Raw genomic sequence first — 19,498 nt, forward strand, 5'->3', positions numbered from 1 at the left:
AGTATCTTAGGATATTTGATAAACATTCATCTACACGCTTACCTCTTCAGTAGCAGGTAAGCACCCCTGAAGTAAGTGGGAGCACTGCTAGCTCTGACATCCTGTCACATGATTGGATATGACTCGATTTCTTAGGAAGCCGGCCTCTGTTCAAGCAGGTATTTATGAGGCATTATGATAATTACACATATACACACACACATACAAACCCGGATGTACACTCACATACATGCACAGCAGGCTCTTTCTGAGCTAACTCAGAAACTTACGTTCCACTGATGTGACCCTCTCTTCTGATACTTTTCCATTTCAATGGTTCTTAAATTCAGTAGGCTTGATTTCCCACCACACTGTCTAAGAAACCTTGTTTTTTTAGGGAGGAGAGGGGGAAGTGGGAGGAAAGAGAATAATTCTTATCAAGTGGCTATAAAATATACTTCACACGTAATCCCATGACTCCCTTTAGACATATTATCCTCATCTTGTATGAGAAAAGTCAGATTCAAAGAGGTTTTGTAACTCATCAGAAGCTACGCAACTAGTAAAGAACACGAGGGACTGTCAGCCAGGCTCTGTGTCCCCTTGAATGTTCCTTTCCAAATTAAGCTTTCAAAGCAAGGCTCTAAGGAGAAGGTTTATTTTAAGACAGACTACCAGCTCTCAGTTATTATTTCTTGGCCATGGATATTGTAGGTAACATAGGAAAGACAAAAAAGAAGGCATAATTATCATCTTGAAGAAACTTAAGGCTTATTTGGGTAAACAAGAACAAAGAACACGGGAGAAATTTAGAGGAAAAAATTCACTGCTAACCTACACGGTTCAGACTACATGGTTCAAGAGTTCATGTTAGAGAGAGAGCCAGGGTAGGGGAGACAGGTCAGTGACAGCTTTCAAGGCTACAATCATCATTAGTTTCCCTAGTAATTGGCCATCTGTGATAGAAAATTATTGCCATTTTAGTCCCATCAATATAAACAGAAACAAATGAATACAGCCATTAGTGTCATGTATAATACTCTGATTATTTTTTGTAATATGTTCCCAATGACGGTTGCATAATTGATGGTCACATACGTGTGTGATGTACAAAGTGATAAAACAGAAAGCACTTAAAGAGAAACTAGCCATTTGCTTCACACTGAACCAGTCTCCACCTTGTACCCAAGAGTGTCCCTAAAGCCAGTGAAGACAGACCTCCTCTTGAACTTGAGAGTAGCATATATTTGTGCTCAGAAATCGTTCTCACACAGAGAGAATTTTGTAAAGCAAAATAATCTGTGGAGTCTTTTGCAAATGCTCATGCGAAGGACTCCTCCTAGATATTACTGAACCATGATGGGTGAGGGGGAGCACCTCGTAAACCATTTTCGAGTGCTCCAGAGGTAACATTGATAAACCCCTTCTCCCTTTCCAGGATCACTGACCCAGAGAGGCCAACGCCTCTGCTGGTCTGGGACTTCTTAGACTTAACTGAAGGGACCAGTAACACTGGAGGAAAGCCAGGCTTTTCCTTTAGCTCTTGCTTCCCTCCTCAGCACCAGCTGCTGCTGCTCCTGGTGCTCCCTGAGCAGGTGGGGTATGGCCAGACTGAAAAGGACACTGCATCCCTATGCTGCTCTTGTCCTTTGGTCCCCAGGCTTAGAGCACTCTTCTGGGGCAACTTGCATATTTGCTCCACTTAAGGGACTCTTTGGCAACAGTAGGCTCTTTGGTTCCTGAACCAAACAGATTGACAAGACCAAATTCTGTGGTCAGGGAATCAGGAGCAAAGTTTGTTCCCATGTGCCTCTGAATATCTCTCTCTCCAGCCCTCCATGTCCCGGAAGCCCGTCTCTCCACACGTTTTCTTTTTGGGTTAGGATAAACCATTTTCCAGTTCTTTTGAGCACATTTTACTAAATAACCTGTGTGGTTTGAGTAACCAGAATTTATAATTGCACACAGCTTCCATCAGTTAATGGAAGATAATCCTGTGTTTTAAATTTGCATATCATAAAAGGAAAAATTTTACATAATTTTTTACCTTTAAAAATTATCAAAAGCCTATTTTTTCTTTATCTCTCAAAGAAAGAAAAATACCATGTATCTCTATATTAAAAGGCTCATTTCCTCTACTAAGTATATATACCTTCCATGCACTAACCCAATTTTAGCTTCATGCATGTGGCTGAATCGATATGGGTATTTAACAATCATATTTTAATTTTGATAGAAATCATTGTCATCTTTACATTGAGCCTGCCAGCTGGTGTACATTGAAGTCATTGATTTTGTGTGAGTAATCAGTGTGGTTTGCATGTTTCCCTGCAAGAGAAAGGGCAGCAGGAATGAAAGAAAAGCTGAACTGTAGTTTCTAGGGAAGGATGAAACTCTAGAAGGATTTGGGGGACTGGGGCCTGGGGACACTCTCCCTTATTCTGTCTGAATGCTTGTCTTTGCGACAGGAAGGAGACAGGTATTTATGTGTATGTCTGTGTAGGGAGACAAAGTTTGAGCCCATAAGAGGCGAGCTCCCTCCTTTTCCCCCCTCCCAAGGGTGGGCTCTGAGGGCCAGAGCGGAGGGTGGAAATTGGGTAGGAAGTGAACAAATCCTGCTCTGTATCTGAAGCGGCTTCTTCCTGATTTTCTCACAGAAGAGATTTACCATTCATCATTCTACAGTATAAACTAAATATCTGTTATTATATTTTCCCTGAATGTGGTACTAATGAAAGCAAAGACCAATCACCAAGGGTGAATTATTTAATACAATAATGTCTTAATAGCTGAGAAGAGACACGAATAGTAGAGACGCCTGTGGCTAATGGATTTCCCTGGTAGGAGATAAAAGGCTGATTACACAGCAGAGCAAGTGAAGACCTGGTGCATTAATGACAATTTACAGGTCAGCTCACTTACAGAAGTGATTTAAAACGCACCATCTGTTTTCTAACTCTAGGTTGATAACTATGATTTTACAGGCAGTCAGCGTCTCCATTATTTGTCTTTCTGAGTCTTGGTCGGCTCCATAATATTGTACCCACTGGACCCCCAGATTCTTTCCAAATCAAGCAGTTTCTAAATTGAATGGATAACAGTCAATCCTGCTTCCATTCAGCCTTTGTCTGCCAGCTTAGAAAATTATTTTTAATTTTCTAACTATGACCTATGACATCCATTGTGTGTATTGGATGAAATCTTTCTGATGCTACTCTAGGTGCTAGCTAGGTATCATCCTTGACAGAGTAGAGAAGATAGTCACTCAAATAATTCAGTGTGTTTTGTGCTCAAATCTGGACACCTAATTGAGAAAGGCTGCATCATCAACTACTACTTACCGAGTTTCTCCCCACCCCTCCTTTTGCTTCCTCCTCCCTCTTCTTGCTTCTGCCTGCCCTCCGGTTCCTGACCTTCATGCAGGCACCACACACACGTGCACACACATACACTCCCTCTTGCTCTCACATAGGCAAGAAAGGGGGAGCCCAGCTTTGGCTTCCACTCTGCCCCCTTCCCCCATTTCACTCTTCTGTACCTTTTGTAATTAATATGCAGTAGACTGTAAGAATTAAGTATGAGGGCTGTGAAGTGACACTTTCAGGTTTAGATCCTGGCTCTGTCACTCTCTAGCTAATGACCTTGTCTAGCAGTTCTCAGATATGAAAATACAGGTGCTAGTAAGACCTACCTGGAGGAGTTGCTGTGAGGGTTAAATTTTCCGACACACATCAAGCTTTTATTTTTATTTATTTATTTTTTATTTTTTAAAGACTTTATTTATTTATTTGACAGACAGAGATCACAAGTAGGCAGAGAGGCAGGTAGAGAGAGAGGGGGGCGGTGGCTCCCTGCTCAGCAGGGACTCGATCCCGGGACCTGGGAATATGACCTGAGCCAAAGGCAGAGGCCTCAACCCACTGAGCCACCCAGGTGCCCCACATCAAGCTTTTAGAGCAGTGTCTGGCTTATAGAGAGTACTCAAAAAAAGTTGTCATTATTGTAATTACAGGACATGGTTGGGAGGCCAGGCAACGGATCCTTTCCTAGGGTCTGTAAATTAAGTAGGGCTCGGTAACTTACTTGTGAGTTGGAAGGATGGAAAGAAAAGAAAACATTGTCAGGCCTCTTTTTCTACCTGTGTATGGTAGGCATTTATCAACTGAACTCACATCTGTTGTTGAATACCTACAGTGTACTAGATGAGTGATTCTCAAGGGGCGACCCCGAGCCCAGCAGCATCAGCATCAATGGAGCCATATTCGAATGCACACTCTCGACATCCTCCCCATCCCTCTCTCAAGGTGGGGCCAAGAAATCTGTTTTAAGAAGCCCTGTAGGTGTTTCTGGTGTGCTACAGTGAGAACCACTGCCCTAGATGTAAAGTGTAGGCAGTATGCTGGGCCCTGGGATATAAACATGGATAAGATACCTGTCCCTGACCTTCTGGAATATACAGTTTACTGAGAGACAGATTTGTACACAGGAGCAACCAAAGACCCTGAGGGGAACAATATAAATGCAGAGCCACAAAAGAAACCAAGTCTGCAACTCAAGAGGAGGGTTTGGAAAGAATTTCTAAAGAAGTTATTGAACTAACTCTTAGACAAAGACTAGAACTCTTCCATTTACAGGTGGGGGAAGGTGTTCTATGGAAAGGAACTCGGTGGTGGGTGGACATGCATACATGCCTCAACTTTTTTTTTTAATATTTAAAAAGAATTTCTTTATGAGAAAGAGAGCTCAAGCAGGGGGAGGAGGGGCAGAGGAGGAGAGAGAGAACCCCAAGCAGGCACCACGCTCAGCATAGAGCCCGATCTCAAGCCCGAGATCATGACCTGAGCTGAAATCATGAGTCAGATGCTTAACCTACTGAGCCACCCAGGTGCCCGTACACCTCAACTTTTAAAAAGCAACTCCTGGAGAGGAGGGGTTTTGTGTTGTGTTCACTCTTGGATTCCCAATCCCTAAAACATGCTTCTGGCTCACAGGAGGCACCAGTAACTATTTGAATAATTAAATACAAAGGTCCTAAACCACATATTTTTCACTAAAACCTTTCTTCTCAGCATTATATTAAAACAAATAAACAAACCTGATTGTGAGTTCTGTGCTTTAAAGCATCATATTCCTAAAGGAAATTAGCCAGTGACCAGATTGTTCATTTAACACAGTGTATCTTATAATACGGGTTGGCAGTATGAGACTATCCCCTTTAAATCTGCCAGGGTAGCTCCATGAAGCCCAGAGCCCTGGCCTGATACATACTTACCCCAAACCTGCAACTCTATCCAAAGTTATAAATTATGGATGCTTCTTATAAACACACTGGTCTTTACAACAGAAACCCTGGCAGGGTCTTCATTAAAATGTGAGGAACCAAATATACCAGGCAACATATTTCCTTCTGCTTTAGTTACAATCAACTCTGCATACAAAATGATCGGTCTGCTACTTTCCTGGTCATGTTCTCATATGTTACCCTATGCCAGATGCTCGTTCTTCTTTCTTCCGGATGCCAAGGTATACTTCATAGCGTCAGGCACTTCCCCAAGGGTATCTCTGCATCTTCACATTGACCACAGTGACAGGTCTGGTTGTCGATTCAAAAGAAAGGACTTATGCCAAGTTAGACATCAGAACTGAGATTTCCTTCCTTTCAGACCCACTTCTAAGGGAGTCATCCTATGGGATTTTCTCCCCAGCATCACTGCGTACCTAGTCTGGCTTCATGTACTCTATTAATTACATCCCTGGCTGGCTTGCTCTTGTCTCTGATCTGTCAAAGCAGGGGGTTCCTCTAACCTGCATTGCTAATCGAGTGGACCAGAGATCATAGGTGTTTTAGAAGACAAAGGGACTTTGGAGATCACTTCTAGGAACACAAGCCTTCTGAACACTGAATACCCAATAAAATAAGATAGAAAGAGAGGCAAACTATAAGAGACTCTTAATTCTAGGGAACAAAGTGAGGGTTGTTAGAGGGGAGGTGATGGGGAGGTGGAGTAATTGGGTGATGGGCATCAAGGAGGGCACGTGATGTGATGAGCACTGGGTGTTATACCCAACTGATGATCACGGAATTCTACCCCTGAAACTAATAATGCACTATGTGTTAACTAAATTAAATTTAAATTAAAAAAAAAATTTAAAATTGAACATGCAGTTGATCTATTGTGTGGTGGATGGAGAAGTTAAAATAGATAAAAATTTTTAAAACCAAAGTTGACATGAATTCTCCTTTACCTCTCTTATCCCCAAATGCAGTCTTTTAGATAGAGTTGGGATTAAAAATAACCCCCAAATTAACTTAATAAATGATGTTTTAACTCTTCTCTCTATTTGATTTCTGGGGTAACTGCTCTTCAACAATACTTTCTAGTTAAACCACCAAAACTTCCAGTGTAGGAGAACTATGATCACAGAGTAAATTTGGCTGATGAGTTGCTTGAATATGTTTGAGAAGCAACATACTCTTCTGAACGGGACTCCAAATCTCTTGCAGAGTTAGGATTCTGTTCAGTTTTAGGTCTTCCCCTCCAGAGCAGCTTTAAGGAGCTAAGGAGGGCTGTGGAAGAGAACTGAGGGCAGAGAACACATATAGCCACCCTCACTCAGCTTCTTACACATGCACACATGCGTGCACACGCACACACGCATGCATCCTTTTTCACGTGGTTCTCGTCTTATTTAAAGGCCCTTTGTTTCTAGGTGCATATTGGAATTAATTGTGTTGCTATGATAAACAAGTAGTGAAAAAAATAATGCTAAGTGACTGTATAACGTCACCTAAATATAAGGTTTTTTTTTCCCCCAATATTTTATCTGTGAGAGAGAGAGAGAGCACAAGCGGTGGGTGGGGGCAGAGGGAGAGGGAGAAAGCAGACTCCTGACTGAGCAGGGATCCCAATGTGGGGCTCAATCCCCGGACCCTGGAATCACAACTGAGCAACCCAGGCGCCCCTAAGAGGTTTTCAAAAGAAACCTCTTTAAAAAAAAAAAGGAAGAAAGAAAACCTCTTCAAATGAGGTTTTCAGTTTCGTATCTTTGTAACTTCAGAAGAAAATAGGGATATGATTTTGAATAAGAGTTTGGCACTTTTTAGCACCTTATATTTACAAATTACTTCATTTGTTCATTGTGCACAGCTTCATTATCTGCAAATTTACTTTCTCAGGTATTGGATTAAGCGTTGGGCCTACAGAGGGAATATAGCTTGATATGGTTATTCATTAAAACATTTTCAGAACACATTAAGTAACAGTAGAGTTGAGATAGAAAGGGAAACAGAAATACGTGAGATTACCGGTGAGATTCCAGGCAAGAATTGATAGCTTTTACTTGAAGGTTATCACTTGGAATCCTACTGCCTCTCTCCATACCTTGTGAACCTTATGGATTGAGCCCTGAGCTGGATGCTTTTGAACTTGAAAACCCTGTTCTTTAAAATTTATTCTTCTATTCATCTAATCCCTCAATTTCGCCATAAAGTATACATTTTTAAAAGTTTAATTCTTACCTCAGGAGCATCCTTAGGGTTACTATTTGTGGAAAGAAATATATATTTGTTAAATGCCTTGCACTTCAAAGACATCATTGCTCTACAATATGTTGTGCTTATTAGCTTTTAATACTTTGGCTTTGTGTAAAAGGAAACATCTAACAACTATGTGGCATTTAACACACCTGGAATCCTGTGCGTTCACATTTCTGTCACAGTTTTACTTTTTCTGTTTGTCTTTCTTCATTTCATTCATTTATATTGGTTATGGAGAAAAAGTTTAGAGGCTACAGTGTTTATGAGTTCAATACACAGCCAGTGGTCAGTGCTGAAGCTAGTATGAGGTGAAGGCAAGCCCCTGATGGGAAGGACATACATTCTTGGCGTCTTGAGTGTGTGCACATGCGCGGAGGGGCTGAGGATGGGGGCAGATTTTTATAGAATACACCAGGGTGAAGAAAAGATTTCGGTAAGCTAGTTCATGCAGGAATTAGAAACCAGCGAAAACGCTGATCCCACGTCATTTTATTCTGAGCCACTGACTTCATTTATCTAGAGATTTCATTTGTAGTGGTCACCACTACCTCCAAGTCTTTCACAACGTTTGTCTTCCAAAAGGTATTTCCAAGTTTAATTAAACTGAGGTAAATATGAAAATTGAGGTTTGGTCTACAGAGGAAGGGTGCAAGTAAGTTTCAACTTCCCAGGAGATTGCTATTGATGACTTGGAAGAACCTGACTGCAAAAGGGACTCATAAAAAACTATAAACATCTATGGGACAGGCTATTGTTTGTCTAAAGAGGTTTGAAAACCAGGAGGTTTTGAAAGCCATTAACAAATTAATAAGAAGCCTGCGATTCTTCGTGGTTGAGACTAACATGAGCGTGGGGCTGTTTATAGGCAAACACTATCTGTGCTCCTGGCAGTGGAATCTTTCTGAGGCCGAGATTATAGTCATTAGTGAAAACAAACCAAAAAATGAAGAGGGAGGAAAAAATGGGAATTATGAGCAGTGTCAAAACATACACATTTAGAAGGGATATATTGAAATTTTAGGTTGAAAAATAATGTGTATTTCAGGAATTTCCATTTCCTAGATTTTGTATACGAATACATTTTTCAAGGTATGTGAGATTCATTGCCTTTATTTTGAAGGATAGAAAAGTTAGAAACTATTTCATTTGCACAGATGAAAATGTGATCTTGAGAAGAGAATGATGAGAGATACCCTTGTTTGTTTTAGGAATCTGCAGCTGGGACAAAGAGAAGAGTACGCAAACTATGGGGAAATATCACGCCATATGATTATAAACAGTACGAGCACAGAATAACTTTACTAGTCAGAAATGTAGTTAATAATAAGCAATGTAAGTTAATTATAAAACCATAGTTACCATTTTTCCTTAATGGTAGTTTCTCATAAAAATTAAGAGGTAAAGCACTTAGTCTATTGGGTGCTAAATTTAGAAAAAAAAAAAGTAACTTCACTTGATTTATGTATATAGCTACCAAATATTTGGTGCCTGTAAGAGAATTCATTTATTGTATCATTTAGTTAACAGCAATATTGGATAACTGATTCAAAGTAATTCTAATTCCTCTTATATTCTTGCTTTACAGCTTGGCTCTTCCTCTTCTGTGCCTTTTACATCTATTTTTTCTCAGCTTTTTATGACTGTTGTGGTTCCTCTCATTATTGGACAGGTAAGATCTCCAATTTTACCTGCCTTTTTTTTTTTTTTTTTTTTTTTTTTTTTTGGTCAAATTGTGAATTCTGATACAATGTCAGGACAATCGAGAGAAAAGATAGAGAAAAAGACATTTAAAGAAAACATAAAAGACTGTGAAACACCAGGTTTCATCCATCACCATATTCCCACTTTTTATTTTTTTATTTAATATCAATCTGCTTTGCAGATAGCTTTACATAGGGATGCCTGCACAGAATCTTGATTTTTTTAAAATTTATTATCTGTACTTCATAGCCATGTATTTAGCTTAAAAATACCTAGCAAATCATTTCCTTATTCTGCTCCTTCTGATAAAGTCTCAGCATTATAACTGTTGTTGGCAACAAGCATCTAGCTGGCTGGCTTCTTCGTAGACCCCTTCAACAGCCATGATCATATTTGTGATCATGTAATTAATAAAAAAAACACTTAATTCTATTAGCTCTTAAAATTAGATCTTAGAAAATTTAGTTTCCTTTATCATTCTTATTGAATTAGACTAATGGGAGAAATTCTTATATTTAACCTCTTATAGCAAGTTAATAAGCATGTAATTGAATTATAACATACAAATTTAAAAACACAGGAATGGAGCACAGAATTGTACCACTAAAATCAGTGAGTCTTAGGAAAATAGTATGTCAGGATGGTTACGAACACAAACGTTGATTAAAGAACAACTAGACTCTAGTTCTTAGTTCTACCTTTTATTTGCTGTGTGACTTTAGACAAGTCATTTGATCTCCTTAGCTCCAAGTTCATAATTTACCAACTTGTATAATAATACCACCTATCTCAAGCATTTGTTGTGAGGATTAATTAAAATGTGGATGCATGTAAAGTTTTTGTCATCACAGAGCCTGACACAGGTAAGTGCCCTACAGTGTCTATGATCATCATTGTCAAATTCCCTATAAATACTAAATGAGAAGCAACTCTTTGATATATTAAATAGAAAAACAATTATGTCTGTGCACATGTTACATGTATATACATATAATATTTACACACTGTCTTAGGCTTGGTTCTCTGGGAAAGAGAGTGTGAGACTGAGGTTTCTATACAGGAAGTTTCCTTGAGGAGAGCCCTTGGGATGAACACCTTTGGGAAAGTAAGAAACGTAGGACGGGGAGACGGTGCAAGACAATGTAGTTCCAGCAAAGGCTTCTAGCTGCACTGACCCCACTGAGGACCAGAGTCTTAATAGACTTTTGCACTGACGAGGCATTAGATACTGGCTTCCCTCCACTCGCCCTGAGAGGTATGACCTTGGCAGAGTCTGCAGTGTGAGTAGCAGTTCCCAAAGAGGAACTCATCAGGGATCTCTAACATGCCCTGCAACGTGGGAACAAACACCTCATTGCAGGTGACACCCCACAGCACCTGCTACATGTCTCCATTTTGTTTTTAAATTTTATTGTTATACTTAGAAAACGAACTAAATTTAGGGGAAGAGAGAATGATTTAATGGTACTCAAAGAATACCATTTAATTAAATACAGAATAATACTTGGAAAAATGCTTCTACAGTGCTGCTCACATCACAGGTCTTCTGCTAAATTTTGTCCCTTACCTCTCTAACCTCTTTGCCACTTTCCTACACTCTTACTTCCCTAGCTTTTCTCAATTCCTACTTAATTTTTCTGTTTAGAGTATCCTTCCCCATCTACCTTCCCACCCCAGCTCATTGTTCATGTGACTCTTTATTTATTTTTTAAAGATTTTATTTATTGATTTGACAGGCAGAGATCACAAGTAGGCAGAGAGGCAGGCAGAGAGAGAGAGAGAAGCAGGCTCCCTACTGAGCAGAGAACCCGATGCGGGGCTCTATCCCAGGACCCTGAGATCATGACCTGAGCTGAAGGCAGAGGTTTTAACCCCCTGAGCCACCCAAGCGCCCCTCATGTGACTCTTTAATTTATACCTTCTTTGAATCACCTATCTGAAGTATGTTTCCCTGGTTGTTTATTGTCTTTATCATAGCACCTTGATTCCTTTCTTGGCCTTTGCCTGTTTGTCTCTCTCATTAGACTGTAAGCTTCATATTTGTCTTGTTCACCATACCCAGATGATAGGTAACCAATAAATAATGTATGGAATGGGTGAGTGAGGGAATGATGGATGAGTTTTATGAACAGTAAGGGAAATGCTGTTGTATAGAGGCATAACAGAACCTGCCTGCCCTTCTCAGCTCTGGACAGTTTAAGCTGTGGTTATTATTACTTTAAACCCATATTTATTTTTTTCTGAAAATAGTTCTGAATATATTTATGAAAATAGTTTTATATAACCTGAGGCTCACACATTCTTTTTTTTTTTTTTTGTGGATCTTGGAGATATCTCTGTTGATAATAAAAGTTTGGCTTCAAACATATAGACAAAAAATACCTTTGTCTAATATTTAAAGATATATATATATAAAATATATATATGGTTATATGTATACTTAGTTACATACATAGTTATGTAAGCTATGTCATCAAGAATATATATCCCGGGACGCCTGGGTGGCTCAGTGGGTTAAGCTGCTGCCTTCGGCTCAGGTCATGACCCCAGGGTCCTGGGATCGAGTCCCGCATGGGCTCCTTGCTCAGCAGGGAGCCTGCTCTCTCTCTCTGCCTCTGCCAACCTCTCTGCCTGCTTGTGTGCTCTCTCTTTCCCTCCTTCTGCCTGACAAATAAATAAATGAAACATCTAAAAAAAAAAAGGAATATATATCCCAAGAGAGTAATATATTGTTAGAGTGTTCATCATTGCTTGCCCAGTAGTACAGTATTACGATAAATTATAACATAGTAAAAATAGTCAAAAAGTAATATAGGTGGTTTTAAAAAATCCTTCTACTACCGAAGTCCTTTAATGGCTTTTCTCAAAGAGGAAAACATATTTGCATCTACCGGCCCACCTCTTGTATTCTAGTTTTAGGAATTAATAATCATACCCCCAGTCTCTACCTTCAGAAACCACCTGCCTCCTCTTTTTCTGTACATCCTCACTCACTTACATTCAGGCAATCACTACATGCCTCCATTTCTGCTGCAGAAGTCGTTCACATCTGGCATCTGCAACCACACCCACACGCCAGAGAGGATGTCACAACTTTGTCACCTCTCTTCTAAATTATTGCACCTCTTGTCCCTTCTGTGAGCCTCTCCCCATTTCTAGTCAATGTCTTCACTGCCTCCAGGAAAGCCCTAAAAAAATCAAATGTTGTCCTTCTTCTTAAAAAGGCCTCCCCTCCCACCCTGCCCCCGCTGCCTTTTGCCCATTCCTTGTGTGGCCCACAAAACCCCTCACAGTCTAGCCCCACCCTGCTTCTTCCCTGTCACCTCCCACCATCCCCTTCCTTCTGCACCAGGCCTGCACCACTCTCTTGCCTGGCCACGCCCCTTCACTGCCCCTGCTTCTCAGCTTTAGTTAGGTACTGGCCTTTCCTACCAGTAAACTCCTTCCTTAAGACTCAGCACAAAGGGGCGCCTGGGTGGCTCAATAGGTTAAAGCCTCTGCCTTTGGCTCAGGTCATGATCCCAACATCAGGCTCTCTACTCAGCAGGGAGCCTGCTTCTCTGCCTGCCTCTCTGCCTAATTGTGATCTCTGTCAAATAAATAAATAAAATCTTAAAATTAAAAAAAAAAGTCTCAGTACAAAAATGTCCTTTGGTGTGCCGTGCACCTGCTCTGACGGCCTCGTTCTAGACTAAATGCCAGTGTTCATATGGTACTTGATTCATAATATTCATGGGAGCGATTATAATTAATCCGGGAGCTCCTGAGAAGCAGAGATGATTAATATATTTAATAAATATACTCAAAAGTAGGATGTGGACTGTATAAAAACACTGGCTGAAAAAAACTTCAAATTTATCCTCATGGAGCCCCCAGTAGTTTATTTTATTTTATTTTATTTTTTCAGTGTTCCAAGGTTCATTGCTTATGCACCATACCCAGTGCTCCATGCAATACATGCCCTCCATAATACCCACCACCAGGCTCAAGTCCTCACCCATCTCCCCTCCAAAATGCTGCTTGTTTCTCAGAGTCCCTAGTCTCATGCTTCCTCCCCCACTCTGATTCCCCCAATTCACGTTTCCTTTCCTTCTCCTAATGTCCTCCATGTTATTCCTTATGCTCCACAAGTAAGTGAAACCATATGATAATTGACTCTCTCTGCTTGACTTATTTCACTGAGCATAATCTCCTCTAGTCCTGTCCATGTTGATATAAAAGTTGAGTATTGATCCTTTCTGATGGAGGCATAATACTCCATTGTATATATGGACCATATCTTCTTTATCCATTCGTCCCTTGAAGGGCATCTCGGCTCTTTCCACAGTTTGGGGACTGTGGCCATTGCTGCTGTGAACATTGGGGTACATATGGCCTTTCTTTTCACTACATCTGTAGCTATTTTACCTAGATTTCCAGCTTTACTAGAGAAACACATAATTGGTCTCACCTTGTTTCAAATTTATGACCCCCAATTTAAAATATCACTAAACACTTCCTAAAAATCCTACTGTATTTCCTTACAAGATTATTTCATGCTCTTTTGTAATTTTAGGTTCTTCCCTAATACTCTCCCACTTTCCCATTGCACCTGGGTCTCACTGACTTTGCTTGTATTTTGCAAACCTGCCAGCTCTGATGAGCTGTACCAGCTGTTCCTTCTGCTTGGAGCATCTCACTGTCCACCTTCTCAGAAAGACCTTTCCTTACCCCGCTCCAGTGGCTCCCCAATCGTCAGTGTCATATCATCCAGTTTAAACCTCTGCTTAGGACCATGATCTTCCTCTTGTTGATTTGTTCGTTGTTTTGCTTTCTATTTATCTTCTTAAGGTAGAATATAAGCTCTATGGTACCAGGGACCTTTTCTGTTCATTTATCTCTGTATATGTTTGTAATTAGTTGACCCACCAAAACTTTGTGATGTGGTATTTGGGGACCTTGTTAGAAGGACTCATATGTACTACTTCAGAGAAAGGAACCTAGGCAAGGTAATCTCATCTCTCGATTGTAACTAGAGGTGGCACATGATGTATATTTCTATTAGATTTGTATGTATATCTTTAAAAAAGAGATTTTTTAATCATTATCTTTTAAATAAACAATGGGAACTAGAGGGAGAAGAAGACCAGGAAGGAAGAGGTGAAAATGTTTTCCTTAATCTTCTAGTCATAATAAAGCTTCATTATTTAATTTTTTACTTGTGTTACTGAGAGTTAATTTTATTCTGTTTTTCTGTGTTTTCCCCATACAGTACTTCTTTTTGGTTGGACTCAGTATTGACTGACTGCAGTGTGATGCAGAGTCTGGTTTGATTTCTGCCACTGCCTGACCGTGCATACAACTTCTGGCCCTCACTTACCTCATATGTAGAACAGGAGTTATCTTCTAGCTCAAAGATGCTGTGACTCTATGAGCTACGTCTTTCCATAGATGGTTGAGAGATTGCATCTTCTGTCAGTTCTAGAAATAAATTAAACGTGTCATTGCAATATTTCTTTTTTCCTGATAAACCCTTCGATACATCTAAATCCTTATGACAATTACTTATTTCATGCTTTATATTGAGAGATTTATGAATACATGTTAACAAACTAGAACTTCCACCACCTTTGAAAAACATTTTTCAAAACAGTGTGCTAAACCCCACCTTTATTCTAATAAAATTTTAGGTTGACTTTTCATATTAAGTAATCTTCAGCTGAAGCTGAAGATAATGTTATTAATGCTAGTAAAATTTTACATTTCTAAAATTATACTAGGTATGAACTATTTTCATTGCTTCCCTTGAGTTGCTCTGAGAAGACAGGAGCTGTTGAATTATGCAGTGGGATATCCTGGTAGACAGTGTATGATAGAAATAGCACCAAATCAGGACTTGGAAATAAGAATAGCCACTATTCTCCAGGTACAGGCCCTTGTTCTAAAGCATTTTACATTTATTGAATAACTTAATCCTCACTGCCATGGATCCATTTTACAGATGAGGCACAGGAAAGTTAAAGATTTGCCCAAGACTACAAAGAAAGAAGCTCCAAAGTACATACCTTTAACCACGAAGCCCTGTTCCCTCCCTCAGGAGGTTGAGGTCATATTCTTTGCTCATACACCCTCCTCCCAATGACTTTTTAACATTTTATGCCAGTTTTTCAGGCTCTCTTGCCTTTGTTTTCAAGTAAACTGAGCAGGATAATATCTGACCAACTTCTCTCATGAGACAATGTAAATAATACTTAAGTAGATGATGGGTGTTTACCATATCCCGTGTACTTTGACTGTTTATACTTTTTAGATATTATTTTGAATCTACTCAATATTTAATAAAATATTTTTAAAGAAAAGTGTTAATATAATTGGATTTGATTTTGTATCCCTGGCTATACATTTCAACAGACGATTGAAGAAAAAAGCAAACTACTTTATGTAAATGTATAGATTCAGTGGAATAGAGGATAAAACTTGAAGAAACAATCTCAAGTCACCTTGAAGAAAAATAAATCTTTAAAACTCAGACTTAATATGAAGAACTATCTATCACATATCTCCACTCAAAAATCAATTTATAAATATAAAGACAGAGTAGAAGGGAGAAAAGCAAGAAAATGCCCCAGAAAAAAATTGGAGAAAACTAAAATGATGGATATTACACATCTCAGTTATCTCAGTATATGAACATTCGTCACCTAAGACATATTTTCTCAGATTTCCAGGAGGTTATATAATAATTGATATGTGGCTCAGCTTATTAAAAGTACTGGCATTCAAATCTAAGTTTCCCTTTAAGCTCTCCTGGTGTTTAATGAAAAATAGAGAAAATCAAAATGAAGAAAGTGAGATGATAAAGTTTCCTGAGGAAGATGTTTTTCCTTCTCAGTCCTTGGGGAACAGCAAGTCAATGAGGATTTGTCATCTAATGTTGAATTCCTAAGTTTCTGTGATCTCTGAATGCAAATGAGTTAGTATGGATCCTGAAGAAAGCTACAACTGGCCACCTTATCAAGATGCCTTTTCCCAGGGCCCCTGGGTGGCTCAGTGGGTTAAGCGTCTGCCTTTGGCTCAGGTCATGATCTCAGGGTCCTGGGATTGAGCCCCACATTGAGCTCTCTGCTCAACTGGGAGCCTGCTTCCCCCTCTCTCTCTGCCTGCCTCTCTGCCTACTTGTGATCTCTCTCTGTCAAATAAATAAAAATCTTAAAAAAAAATGCCTTTTCCCACCTCATCCTGACTTTCTCCCCACCCCTCCCTGCAAAGAGGGAATTCTGAGGCACCTATATCAGGTTGGGTTGCTATCTCTAGCAAAGGCTTGTTTCCTAGAAAGTTATTACGTGTTTCTACAAGGCAAAGAAATTTGGAGAATTTTAAAATGACACCGATTCTTGATAAATGGAGGATGATTGTATCAGAAGTGTAAGTAGCTGAACAAAGAGGAGATGGGGTTTCCTGACATTTATATCCAAAGCATATCTTTAAGGCATATCAATGTTACTTCGCCCAGTAGTTCAGGAGAGATTTTAACACTTTTCTCAGTACATGGTTACAAAAAGAAGCCTCTTTGTGAATTTAATTTTAGGCAGGTAGAAAAGCTCTATGGAGCCTGGCAAACTTATAAAATGGTTTGCTTAGAAAACACAGACAAATATCACTACAAGACTAAAAACAGTGAAAGATGATCTGTTTTCACCTAGGGTTATTGCTTAACTTGTGGCTCTGTCCAATTTCCAACTTTGTAGTTGTTTTCTTTATTGAGATTAAGTATCCAGCATTAACACTTTGATGTGTTTAGAAGACAGGCGTTTTGGGTAAGAGGTTGCAGGACTTAGGAGTCCATATTTCCTGCCATACTGAAAAAGTCCTACTGTACTGTGAGACTCTGAGTACTTGGTATTGAGGAAAGGGGTAATTAGGTTAACTAAGTCAAATTGCAGCTTATAAAGTCGATTGATGATTAGAGATTTGTCTTGGTTTTTAAAATGGCTTTGACTTCCAGGTTATGCCTCATTCATATTTATCTTATTTATTTTGTCAGTGGGGTCAGTGGTGGTAGAAGACACTTCTGCTTTGGGAATTGGGATCTTACATTCTATAACCTATTGCAGAGAGAGGACATTTGTTTCTTTAATCATTGTATATTGAAACAAGATTGGAGGACAGCATCAATTTCAATAACTCTGTGTAATTTCCATTTATTTTGCTTCCTAAAGGAGTTGAGTTGTATTAAATTTGGGCAACTACTAGTTTCATGCTACCAAATATAATAGATATGAAATAACCTCTTAAATGAAGTCTCTCTGAACAAAAAGAGAAGAGCTTACCCCCACAGGGGTATATCTGAACATGGAGCCATCTGGGAACCTCAAGTACTATTATCCAAAATTTGTGTTCTAATGTATCAGCCCATTAACATTGTGTGGCAGAACTGCTCTTAACTTCTCTCTACCTTACTACAGTTTTCTTAAGTAATCTCTATGCCCAACGTGGGGTTTGAACTCATAACCCTGAGGTCATGAGTCCCATGCTCTACCGACTGAGCCAGCCAGGTGTCCCTATCCTTAACCTTAAGGAAAGAAATGAACACTGGAACTAAATTACTATGGTTTGGGATCATATCTACAAAAAGAAAAATCACAAGTTTTTTTTTATAAATTCAGTGTAATTTTAGTTACTAGATTTAATTTTTTTTTAATCTTTAACCACTATTTGTCTACATATATAAAAAACACTGTTTCTCCCCCTCTGATTCCCCCCAACTCATTTCTCCTCTCCATCTCCCAATATCCTCCGTGTTATTCCTTATGCTTCACAAGTAAGTGAAACCATGTGTAATTGACTCTCTCTGGTTAACTTATTTCATTCAGCAAGTCGGAGGGGGGAACAAACCATGAGAGACTGTGGACTCTGAGAAACTGAGGGTTTTGGAGGGGTAGGGGTGGGGGTTTGGGAGAGCCTGGTGGTGGGTATTATGGAGGGCACATATTGCATGGAGCACTGGGTGTGGTGCATAAACAATGAATTTTGGAGCACCAAGAAAAAATTAAGATAAATTAAATTAAAAAGCAAAACAGTTTCTCTTTCATTCCCAGCCCACCCAGCCATCAAGGTGTTGTTCTTGGGGTACTTCGTACCAACTGGTCAGCTTTCTGCTAGAATTTGCTTTATTAATACTGGTATTTCACTTACTGAGTCCTTGAGAATGGATGAAGTTGATCTAATAGCCATTTGTTCAGCGGTTCTCTTGAGAGTAGTTTACTTTGTTTTTGAGTATCTGTGAAGGTATGTTCTATTGTGAATTAAACGTTTTTAGCCACAGAGCAGAAGATGACAGAACCCCATCAGCCTTGTCAGGAGAAGTTCCCTGACCTCATTATTGCTAATGGATCATGGTAATTCAGCCTGTTGTGAAATCTCATGTTCAATTATGCAGAATAATGAGTGACTCGAAACTTAGTATGTCTCAGCTATAGTCCTTATTACAGGGTTTGTTCAGCTTCTCTCAAAAGTGTAAGGTTTTAAGTAGAGTGGTTCACTTTTATATCCAAGCAAAAGTTATCACCAATATTCAGCCTGTCCTGATTTTAAATATCTGATTTGATTTTTAAAGAAGAGAGGATTGCTATGTAATTTTATTCACTCGTCCTTTTGTAGGAGAGTTAGGACAGGTTTATTCATTTTTAAGTATTAATTCTGGAATTCTAAAAGCATGCAAATGGCATTTGTCTTTGGATTCACAAAAACTCTAGATATTCAGAGTTTGAATTATTTAAACTCCCACAACACATGCACTTTTGCTTTTCAAGCATGAGTTATAATTTAATTAAAAACTTCTGGTGCATTGCTTGCATTTTAAATATTAATATGTTCCATGGATCACTTTCGATTACCTACTGTCTTGAAATTCTTGAAGATGTCAGAGTTTTAAGATTCCCAAAGTTGAACTTGGAATTGTCTGTTGAGGCAAAGGGGACTATGATAATTACACACATCCATTAGGATCAGCAGAGGAGATAAACTTTGGGGAGGCTTAATGGGCATGTCTCAGTGACAGCTAGCAAAGAGCATTTGGCATGATTAAGGATGGATTTGAATGCAGTTGAAAATCTACTCTCATTATGGACACCAGTGGAAGTTGCACTACAAATGCGAAATCCCCCAGAAGAAGAGTGGTGTGGCACGGAAGCTTTGAAATCCACTGTGGCCATCATCCAAATTATTCTCTTTCCTTTATGTCTTTCTGCTGTCAGAATCACTTTGCGATGCCCAACTCAACTCCCTACATCTTTGAAAAAA

The 19,498-nt window shown here is 39.3% G+C and overlaps 1 protein-coding gene and 1 long non-coding RNA gene across 8 annotated transcripts in view; one reads left to right on the forward strand and one right to left on the reverse strand.

Moving 5' to 3' along the window:
* SLC10A7 (solute carrier family 10 member 7) overlaps positions 1-19,498 on the forward strand; it is a 254,159-nt gene that overhangs the window by 193,390 nt on the left and 41,271 nt on the right. For 3 of the 7 annotated variants that reach the window (XR_006606249.1, XM_013059150.2, XM_004758018.3), the window contains one exon: positions 9,102-9,185. The exons of 3 other annotated variants lie outside the window; for them this stretch is intronic. Coding sequence is in view for 3 of the 4 variants with exons in the window: in XM_013059150.2 (XP_012914604.1) it covers positions 9,102-9,185 (84 nt within the window). In the remaining variant the exon portion in view is untranslated. Of the gene's footprint in view, positions 1-9,101; positions 9,186-14,468; positions 14,626-19,498 lie in introns of those variants that run through there. One more of the 7 variants, XM_045078338.1, reaches the window with a different exon arrangement.
* LOC106006399 overlaps positions 1-19,498 on the reverse strand; it is a 52,376-nt gene that overhangs the window by 26,313 nt on the left and 6,565 nt on the right. Inside the window, exon 2 of the long non-coding RNA XR_006606250.1 lies at positions 14,577-14,677. This is a non-coding gene — a long non-coding RNA (uncharacterized LOC106006399). The remainder of the gene's footprint in view (positions 1-14,576; positions 14,678-19,498) is intronic.

This window comes from Mustela putorius, unplaced genomic scaffold (assembly GCF_011764305.1).
Source record: "Mustela putorius furo isolate JIRA1106 unplaced genomic scaffold, ASM1176430v1.1 tig00000242_pilon_pilon_pilon, whole genome shotgun sequence".
Classification (NCBI taxonomy): Eukaryota; Metazoa; Chordata; class Mammalia; order Carnivora; family Mustelidae; genus Mustela; species Mustela putorius.